At 37.3% G+C, this 10,879-nt stretch overlaps 1 protein-coding gene across 5 annotated transcripts in view; it reads right to left on the reverse strand.

The window, feature by feature from the left end:
* Positions 1-307: 307 nt before the first annotated feature.
* Positions 308-10,879, reverse strand: part of ZNF638 (zinc finger protein 638) — a 174,277-nt gene continuing 163,705 nt past the window's right edge. For 3 of the 5 annotated variants that reach the window (XM_011945199.1, XM_011945200.1, XM_011945198.1), the window contains exons 24-28: positions 7,946-8,897; positions 6,717-6,821; positions 3,966-4,067; positions 2,126-2,244; positions 308-629 (exon numbers count right to left, since the gene is read on the reverse strand). In XM_011945199.1, coding sequence (XP_011800589.1) covers positions 564-629; positions 2,126-2,244; positions 3,966-4,067; positions 6,717-6,821; positions 7,946-8,897 — 1,344 coding nt within the window. In that variant the 3' untranslated portion in view covers positions 308-563. The remainder of the gene's footprint in view (positions 630-2,125; positions 2,245-3,965; positions 4,068-6,716; positions 6,822-7,945; positions 8,898-10,879) is intronic. The other 2 variants (XM_011945201.1, XM_011945197.1) reach the window with 2 other exon arrangements.

Raw genomic sequence — 10,879 nt, forward strand, 5'->3', positions numbered from 1 at the left:
AGCAAGTGTTACCAGAAGCAGAAAAAACACCTTTCCAATACATATAAAAATCAAGCAAACTTTCATTCAAACCTATCTGGGGAAAACATGCTGTAATCTAATTTTATCCAGAAAAAAACTGAATTTTAAGAAACCTATGACCTGTAAATACATGAATGTTGAAGCCAAGTAAAAACACTGTCATGCTATGACTTCCAGTGATACATGAAGAACCCCCAAACATCCCAAATCACACAAGTTGTAGTGGAAAACTTTTGTCTGCAATAAGAGGCAAGCAAGTCTTTAAAAAATCAGCCACAAACACAGATGGTATTTTAAATATACAGTAGGAACATTTATTTTAACACTTCTAAAAGATATTTCTCCATGCCTGATGATTTGATATAAAAATCAAACCCATCATAATTTCCCCATCAGTCTCTCTACATTTAGGGCAATCAGAAATTTGTACAACACAAATATTTGCTTCTGAAACGAAAATTACAAATTAAATGATAACAAAAATACACAAATCAACTGGACCCTAAACAAATTTCTAGTGAATTCTTTCCACTTTCCCCCAATCACCTAGAGCTTCTTTCTTCAGCCTCATTCTGCTCCTTTTCCTTTCTTTGCTTGGCCATGAATTTCTGTTAAAAGCAATTTGCAATATAAAAGACTTATTAGACATTATTTTGCTATGTGTGCAAACTTATCTACTGTATATTTATAATTTAAAACAAACTGATCCTACAAAATATTATAAACACAGTGCCTTATATAAACATTTCTTCCTTTCATTCATCAGTCATTTGATGTTTATGATACACCAGGTATTACGCTTGGTGCCTGAGGATTCAGTGGGCAACAAGACAGACAGGATCTTTTATACCATAGAGTTTACATTCTAATGGGAGAAGAGAAACAATAAAATAAAATAATTTAGGGGTGGTGGTAAGCACTTTAAAGACAGAGCGACAAGGTAACTGAGGTTGAACTTTTTGGGGGGTTCTACTTAGCTAGGTCTTTCTTAAGCAAAGACCCTTCTGGGGAACTGATACTTGAGACAAAAAACATGAAGAACTGGCCATGCAAATAAGACTGGGAGGGGGCAAAACAACAGCAATATAAAGGTGCAAAGGCAGCAATGGGCCTCTCATGTATGAAAAACAGAACAGAGTCAGAAAAGCTGAAACACAGAAAGCAAAAAAAACTGAGTTCAGAGAAGTAGAAAAGAATCAGATCATGCAGGGCTTTAAAGATGCAAAATAAGAAGTTTGGATATTAGACCAAGTGCAATATGAAGCTACTAGAAGGTTTTAAATGGAAAAGTGACATGATGAACTAAGTTAAGCACACAGGTAGCAAAGCACAATGTGTAAGAGCTTGGGCCTAGAATGAAATAGAGCTGAGTTCAAATCCTAGGTCTGCTACTTACTAGCTGTGTGACCTTGGGTTTAGATACGTAACCTCCTTAAGTCTGTTTTCTCATCCTTAAAATCGAAATAATAGCATCTACCTCATGAAGTTGATGAGGAGATTAAATAAGCATCCAGCATAGAACAGCTCAATAAATGTTAGATTGAGTGTCTGTGCCACAAATTCAACAGAGAGGACGTACAAAATTCTCAAATATTCAGCAGAACTAGAACCACCACTTCAATTATGGCTAATGATGATTCTCTAGAGTAACACTTCTTAAAGATGAGTACAATTTAAAAGGTTTTGTAATTAAATCAGTTTAATAAATGGGTTGCATGAAGTTAAGCAGGATTCATTTCGGCTAGACAATTTACAAACTTTAATATGCTAATGTCTACATGACTGAAGAGGTCATCAAAATACGCAGTTTCTTTAATAATGAAGTGTCATATGAGACTAGTGATCTGCAGAATCTACTCTGGCAAATGTTGCTGTTCAAGGAAAAGGAATAAAGACTAGAAATTACAGGCAAGGTACACTGAAGGAGAAAACAGGACTTAAGAGGAATAAACTGGCATAAACATTCTCCAAAAGGGGGGAAAAATGTACGTTTGGGGTGGATAAATAATTTGATTCTAAGACAATTAACAACACCTCAAGATTTTTAAATTTTAATTTTTAAGAATTTTAAAATTCTTAAAATTTAAAGAATTTTAAAAATTACCTCAGTATTTTGCTTATGACGTGTACTCTTGCAGTGATTTGTCATTGCTTTTTCACCTGAGTAGAAGAGGGAACAAATTGGACAGAAGAATCCAGCCTTAGGTACGAGAAAGTCTAATTCTAGGGGATAAGAAAAGAAGAAAATTATAAATAATTAATCTCCAGTTGCGTTCATCAATTTATTTTATTTATTTATTTGAGACGAAGTCTCACTCTGTCGTCCAGGCTGGAGTGCAGTGGTGCGATCTCAGCTCACTGCAACCTCTGCCTCCTGGGTTCAAGTGATTCTCCTGTCTCAGCCTCCTGCACAGCTATGATTATAGGTGCACGCCACCGCGCCTGACTAATTTTGTATTTTTAGTAGAGATGGGTTTTTACCATGTTGCCCAGGCTGGTCTTGAACTCCCGACCTCCCCTATAGGATCTGCCTGCCTTGGCCTCCCAAAGTGCTGGGATTACAGGTGTGAGCCACCACAACGGGCCTTCATCAATTTATTTAAACATGACAAAAATATTAAGCACAGTATATACTTAAATATAAGAACAGTATACACTGCTATAAATTTAGGGATCAATAGTAGTAATTTTAATCAGAAAACATAAGTTTTTATTTCGTTAACACATTCTATAATATTCCAGAGCCACTAGGGAAAGGCAGTATGCCACTGCTTTGGTATAACGCCAAGTTGAATAGATTCCCAGGGAGAATCTTCAGATAACAAAGAACGGTTCAATAATCCTTCAGAATACCAAGTCATTACATAAGAACCTAACAGTTCGGTGGCTCACGCCTGTAATCCTAGCACTTTGGGAGGCTCAGGTGGGTGGATCACGAGGTCAGGAGATTGAGATCATCCTGGTTAACACGGTGAAACTCCATCTCTACTAAAAATACAAAAAATTAGCTGGGTGTGGTGGCGGGTGCCTGTAGTCCCAGCTACTCGGGAGGCTGTGGCAGGAGAATGGCATGAACCCGGGAGGCGGAGCCTGCAGTGAGCCAAGATTGCGTTACTGCACTCCAGCCTGGGCAACAGAGTGAGACTCTGTCTCAAGAAAAAAAAAAAAAAAAAAAAGGAACCTAACAGTAGAGGTGGCTCCAGCACCTGTAATCCCAGCACTTTGGGAGGCCAAGGTAGGCAGACTGCTTGAGCTCAGGGGTTTGAGACCAGCCTGAGCAAAAAGGTGAAACCCTGTATCTACCAAAAATACAAAAATTAGCCAGGGGTGGTGGTAGATGACGGTAGTCTCAGCTACTCAGGAGGCTGAGGTGAGAGGACTGCTTGAGCCTGGGAGTTAGCTGAGATCACATCACTGCACTCCAGCCTAGGCGACAGAGTGAGACCCTGTCTCAAAATACAATACAATAAAAACAAACCTCTTAGGAATCCCATTAAAATAAGAGAGAGAGAAGAGGTAGAATGTTGGTCAACTGTCTGACTGAGGAGTATGCTGGCTGAATAAGGTCCCCCTCAGCTCACCTTAGCTGATCATGAACAAAGTCGGCTAGCAAAGACTTTCAGCATGTTCTGCTTAACTGGAGTGACTTTCTGCCTGGGCAAGTATAACTCAATTCTCACCAGAGTGGCAAAGAAAGTACCAGGAATAAAACAGGAGATACATCCCAGATTTCAAGAGTGCAGTAAAAATATCCTTCTCAGGTAAAAACAGCTCAGTAAGCTGTCTTCAAAAATGCCACTGTGTAAAACATGCAAATTTCCACTATAAAATGACAGTGCAGGCAAGGTTACCCAATTACTCACTCATTCAAACAACAGAATACTCATTATGGTGTTGAATTTTTATTTCATATAGGTAAGAAAAAAATGTCATTTTAACTTTACCCTCAGGGACATCAGATGCCACTGATTTGCCTGAAGAAGAGTCTTCAGTCTTCTTGCGTTTTCGCTCTGGTTCTGAATCTTTTAATCCAGATTCCTCGTCAACTAAAATTTTTCAAGGAAAAAAGCTATTCAGAATAGATTTACAGACTTTGTAAAGTTAACATTCGATAATTCTTACCTTAGAACTCAGAGAAAACCTCCCTTGGTTAATCCTATCTGGCCATTCTTTGCACAATGTTCTCCAAGATTCTTTAATGTGAGGAATAAATGGGTAAATCCATTCAAATGGATTTAAGAATACAGTCTAAAGCTAACAGCAAATTTTATTTATGTATGTTCCAGGCAGAATTTAAAGACTAATACAAGTCTTATCGTTACTGGCAAGAGAACTTATATATGCAAAGTGCTAAGGTGAGCAGAGTGGAGATTAAGGGAAAAGGGTACCAGCAGAAATGTATTCCATGGCCCAATACTGAGGCCCTTCCAACCTAGAAAATTGAGCCTAAACTGATAGCCTAAGACCCCAGTTAGAATCACAAGTAAAATTATTAATACAAATGTTAAAGCCCACCAAAGTGAGTAACACGTAAGAAGCACTCAATGTTAGCAGACTGCATACTATGATCTTGGGGACAGACAAAAACGAAGACTGATTCCAAGCAATTCTGATTACCCTCAGTAGCTGAAATGCCTTACTGTTGCCTAATACTTGACAAAATCCTTTTACATATATAATCATTCATTTAGCTTTTATCTCATGTAAGATAGGCAGGTCAAATCATTATTATCCCATCCCTATTTCTTCAGAGATGGAGAAAACACAATCAAAAGAGGTAATAAACAGGTACGCCCAAGGTTGCATAGCTAGTGAGTGACACAGGGTGGAACCAAGACTTTGTGACTTCAAGTTCAGTGTTCCCTCCATACATCTGGGCTACTCTTTAGTATTCCTGAGGGGATGGCCACGAACTTTGAAATCATTACTTACTCTTACTCCTCATATTTTACTGATCAAGTCCTACAGTCAATAAGAAAAAGGTATCATCCTTTTCTTAACTTGATGGTTAAAATAATCTGGTTTCCTTGCCTCCAGCCCTCCTTTCTATAATTGTTTATTTCTTCATCAGGGTAATAAACTTTTCCAAACATACCTGTTCCTGCCACTCCAAAGGCACATTTATCTTAATAATACATAACATATATTAAAATTATATAATTAAAATAAATTAAATGATTTAAGTTTACAATTGTGTGGAAAAATGACTTTTTCTTAAGCTAGGTCCTTCTGTCAAAACATATTGTTCATTAGCAGAAATACATTGTTACATAAGCAGTAAATAAATAATCCTTTTATATTACTCGGTTGCAATGAGGTAGTTCTAAGCAAGCTGATTGCTAAAGTTGCCCTACCATACAGAAATTCTGAAGTCCGGGGGTGACCTCGTGAAATCATGCGAGAATCTAATTACTGAACCACCACCTATAGCTTGGTTATCAAAAATTGGTTATGGAAAAGAATAGACAAGGAAGAAGGAATACCCACTTGACCATGACTTGGCAAAGAGCTGCAAGAGAGGGCATAATCAAAAGTAACCAATCATGTGGAAAAGTCAAGTAAGACTAACTTAAGAAGAAAATACTTTAAAAAATCACGTTTGACAACAACCTATTGGGGGTCATGAACATCATTTTCAGGAAGGTAGTAGGAGAAAGAAACCAAAATACATCCAATTCAATGGGAAATTAAGACATAAAAGTAGGTGGTTCTTTCTAGATGTTTTGCTCTAAAAGCAAGGAGGAAAGATAGGAGCTAAGGAGATTTCAAGGTCAAAGGGATATTTCTTTCAATGGGAAAAACTTGGCCAAATTTTATGTGTACAAAGCAAAATATAAGTTGGCAGACAAGGGAGATCCTAGATTTACTCTGGGAAATAAAAACGAAAGCAAGGACATCCAGTGAGAAACGGGCTAGGTGATGTAGAGTGGGGAAAAAGCTACTTTTACATCTGGTTAGGAAATAGTAAAGGAAGGGAACCTCTAATACATTGGGAGCAGCACTGACAGCCCACCTGAGATCAAATTCAATTAACTCCTTGGACCAAATCATACTTGGTAAGTTTTCTTTAGAGAAGATAGGATAGGAAAGAAAGAGGGCAATGAGTGTGCTACAAAGAGAATGGTAAAAGTGATACCCTTATAGTGCTCTATTTAAATCATACTGGCAAGGTGATTTTTTGCTTAACCTCTCTGAATTAATAAGCCCCTTGAGAGCAGGAGCTATGTACTTTTTAACATTGTTATGAAAGATGACCAATACAATGAATATGACAAATATCTGGTTGAGTGACTAAAGTATTCTCTCTCACTAGACATTTCCTTATTTGTTTCAAGTTAAATTTTATAAACACTATTAAGATTTCTTGTTTAATTCATTGGCTGGCTGCTTAGAAGCATCCACAAAGCAAGGTCCACAAATAATAGCCAGTAATAAATAATTTCTCTCTGATGCTGCAACATGGTCAGAAAACCTTTCAAGGATCATTTCCTCTAATCTGTCACATTCTAATATCAATAATCCATTCTCTCTACATTACAAAGATCAAAATCTTACCCACATCTAATAACTATAGTTGACTTTTCCCACCCCTGCTCCATTCCACTGATTTTCTACTTTTCTTCTCAGCTAGATCTGTAAAACTTCAATTACTCTCTTGTGTAACTTTCCTTCCCATTCCAACATTCCTGCTTTACCTTCACTCATCTGGAAGGCCTCTTCACCTTTTGCTGGTTCTGTCACAACAGCTTTTTCTGATGGCAGAGTTTTCCCAATTCTAACTCTCTTGGTTGGAGTTTTAGCTTTAAAAAGAAAGTCCTAATTTATTGCTCTAGTAACAGATTTTAAATTGCTTTAAATTAAACATACTGTCGGAATCAACATTATACATTTTTGCAAAAAATACCCAAATCTGGGTGGGAAGTCTACTGCTAACATAAAATAGAAGGATTCTATTTTAAAATAATCAGTTTAATCTAAGCATTTCCTTTTGTTCCCAGTTATCATTTTCCAAATAACTATGCTTTTCTAACTTCTTTTCTCATGGTATCTATAAATGTTTTTCTAATTTGTTCCATAAGCCTGTGGGACCTTCCTAGTACTTTTTATTCTTAGTTGAATTAAATCTTTCAGGTTTTTCTTCTTCTTTTTGGAGACAAAGTGGCTCACTCTGTTACCAAGGCTACAGTGCAGTGGCACAACCATAGCTCATCACAACCTCGACCTTCTGGGCTCAAGCAATCCTCTCGCCTCAGTCTCCAAAGCAGGTGGGACCACAGACGCATGCCACTGTCCCTGGCTCATTTTTAAATTTTTTGTACAGATGGAGTCTTGCTAGGCTGCCCAGACTGGTGTCCCATGCCTGGCCTCAAGCGATCCTCCCACCTCGGCTTCCCAAAGTGCTGAGACTACAGATGTGAGCCACAATACTCGGCCTCAAGATTTTCTTAATGGAAATTATGTTTATCTCCCTCAAGTTCAGAAAGTGAGCTGCCCTACTATTCTGTATCATTACCATATTACTTTAAAATAAAATAGTTCCTTTATAAATAGTTCTTAATCCTAAGTCTAAGCAAACACTGGGAGGCAATCTGATGTAAATGTTCTTCTATTTATCAAAAGTTGTCTTTTTCCCACAATACAAATATATCATTTTCATTTCAATTCTAATTTGGCTACTTTAGTTTGTTTTGTTTTTTGTCATCCTTTCTTGAAGTATAACCTGGAGCAAGTTCTGCTGTGTAACTTTAAAAAACTGTGAAACTTGTATACATTTCTTTGAAAAATTTATTGTTGACTTTGTCTGTTGGCCTCTAATATCAATACTGGGTGACATTATTGGTAATGCCACAATGTGTATTTTAAAATTAATTTTAAATGTAATCCCCTCATAAAACAAAAAGACTACCCCCTTCCAATTATCTACCTGTTAAGTGTCTTTCAATCATGGTTTTCAGATCTTCTTCCATAACATTCTTGTTTACTGGACCCACTTGGGACAAGGCTTCAAGTTTTGTCTTTTTTGTGTCCACAGCTCTCTTCTTTCTATTCCCTTTTTTGTCTGTGGCATGGTCATTTTTGCTTTGTGCTAACTCAACTTTTAAATCATCTCCATCTTCCTCCTCTCCAACTTCATCAACAGTAACAAAATTAAGTTCTTCTTTAAGGCTGTTAAAATCAGCCAGAGAGTCTTCATCCTCTTCAGTTACTTCATCCAAAGTCACTAAATGCAAATCACTGCTGTCATCTTGTATTTCATCTACAGTAACTAAAGTAGAAGGGTCTTCGGGCATCTGAGAAGAAATGAAGCCAATGGAATCCCTTACAGTATCTCCTTCATTTCCTTTAGTATTTAAAGTGGCAAAAGTTATGTCTGCTGACTCATTCAAAGGTAGCTCTTCCACTTCTCCAATTTCATCCACAGTTACCAAGCGTTCCTGTTTGAGGAGATCTTGTTCTTCCGCTACTGACAGAACAGTAACATCTTTAGGTTCACTGTGGGAAATGCAGTCATCTTGGTCAATTAATTCATCTAATGTAAAAAGTGAATTTGAATTTTTTACCATTTCTTCCATATTTAGTTCTTCTTCATCAATAACTTCATCCACAGTGACTAGAGCTTGTGCTAGATGTGTAGCTGCATCTTCCTCTTCCCCAATCTCATCCAATGTTACAAAAGATAGTTCTCCCTCAACACCACGAGGGGCAGAAGTTTTCCCCTTTTTCTTCTTTAAGTTAAGTTCAGAGAAAGGAACATTTTTGAGAGTTTCTTTCCTTTTTCCCTTTAGTGGATTCTGCTTGGCTTGAGAAGGATTCACTTCTTCTATAACCTCATCCACAGTAACAAATTCATCCAAATTAAATGGAAATAATGGTTCCTGCTGGAAAGTTAAAAATCATAGTAAACAAATTTTGACCACTGGTTAGATTCCAAATAGTCACAACAAATGTGCATGAAGATTATGTGGGAGAATTTCAGTGCAAATTAGGTTTCCTAAAGGCTAAAATTAGAGTTATTTTTTTAAAGCCCCACAAATGACTTAGCTATAAATTCACAAAGTATAAGTCAAAGGTAAAATCCTAACAATATCAACCTAATTTCACTTTTACTTAAATTCAATAAGATTACATTTCCTAAATGATGAGTTTTGAAGTATGACACATAAAAATACATTTAAAGTATTTGTCAGACAATACAAAGGAGGTACTGTTCCATATGTCAAACATCTAATACGTGTCCTAGGAGACTTACTGGACTTCTAAAAGCACCTCAAATATAGTTAGAAAGTAAACAGCTAATTAGTCTGTTCCATTTATCAGTATATATTGATTACACATTAATTATATATAGAATACATATTTTAAGAAATACAGGCCAGGCATGGTGGCTCATGCCTGTAATCCCAGCACTTTGGGAGGCCAAGGTAGGCAGACTGCTTGAGCTCAGGGGTTTGAGACCAGCCTGAGCAAAAAGGTGAAACCCTGTATCTACCAAAAATACAAAAATTAGCCAGGGGTGGTGGTAGATGACGGTAGTCTCAGCTACTCAGGAGGCTGAGGTGAGAGGACTGCTTGAGCCTGGGAGTTAGCTGAGATCACATCACTGCACTCCAGCCTAGGCGACAGAGTGAGACCCTGTCTCAAAATACAATACAATAAAAACAAACCTCTTAGGAATCCCATTAAAATAAGAGAGAGAGAAGAGGTAGAATGTTGGTCAACTGTCTGACTGAGGAGTATGCTGGCTGAATAAGGTCCCCCTCAGCTCACCTTAGCTGATCATGAACAAAGTCGGCTAGCAAAGACTTTCAGCATGTTCTGCTTAACTGGAGTGACTTTCTGCCTGGGCAAGTATAACTCAATTCTCACCAGAGTGGCAAAGAAAGTACCAGGAATAAAACAGGAGATACATCCCAGATTTCAAGAGTGCAGTAAAAATATCCTTCTCAGGTAAAAACAGCTCAGTAAGCTGTCTTCAAAAATGCCACTGTGTAAAACATGCAAATTTCCACTATAAAATGACAGTGCAGGCAAGGTTACCCAATTACTCACTCATTCAAACAACAGAATACTCATTATGGTGTTGAATTTTTATTTCATATAGGTAAGAAAAAAATGTCATTTTAACTTTACCCTCAGGGACATCAGATGCCACTGATTTGCCTGAAGAAGAGTCTTCAGTCTTCTTGCGTTTTCGCTCTGGTTCTGAATCTTTTAATCCAGATTCCTCGTCAACTAAAATTTTTCAAGGAAAAAAGCTATTCAGAATAGATTTACAGACTTTGTAAAGTTAACATTCGATAATTCTTACCTTAGAACTCAGAGAAAACCTCCCTTGGTTAATCCTATCTGGCCATTCTTTGCACAATGTTCTCCAAGATTCTTTAATGTGAGGAATAAATGGGTAAATCCATTCAAATGGATTTAAGAATACAGTCTAAAGCTAACAGCAAATTTTATTTATGTATGTTCCAGGCAGAATTTAAAGACTAATACAAGTCTTATCGTTACTGGCAAGAGAACTTATATATGCAAAGTGCTAAGGTGAGCAGAGTGGAGATTAAGGGAAAAGGGTACCAGCAGAAATGTATTCCATGGCCCAATACTGAGGCCCTTCCAACCTAGAAAATTGAGCCTAAACTGATAGCCTAAGACCCCAGTTAGAATCACAAGTAAAATTATTAATACAAATGTTAAAGCCCACCAAAGTGAGTAACACGTAAGAAGCACTCAATGTTAGCAGACTGCATACTATGATCTTGGGGACAGACAAAAACGAAGACTGATTCCAAGCAATTCTGATTACCCTCAGTAGCTGAAATGCCTTACTGTTGCCTAATACTTGACAAAATCCTTTTAC

This window comes from Colobus angolensis, unplaced genomic scaffold (genome assembly GCF_000951035.1).
Source record: "Colobus angolensis palliatus isolate OR3802 unplaced genomic scaffold, Cang.pa_1.0 Scaffold24, whole genome shotgun sequence".
Lineage (NCBI taxonomy): Eukaryota > Metazoa > Chordata > Mammalia > Primates > Cercopithecidae > Colobus > Colobus angolensis.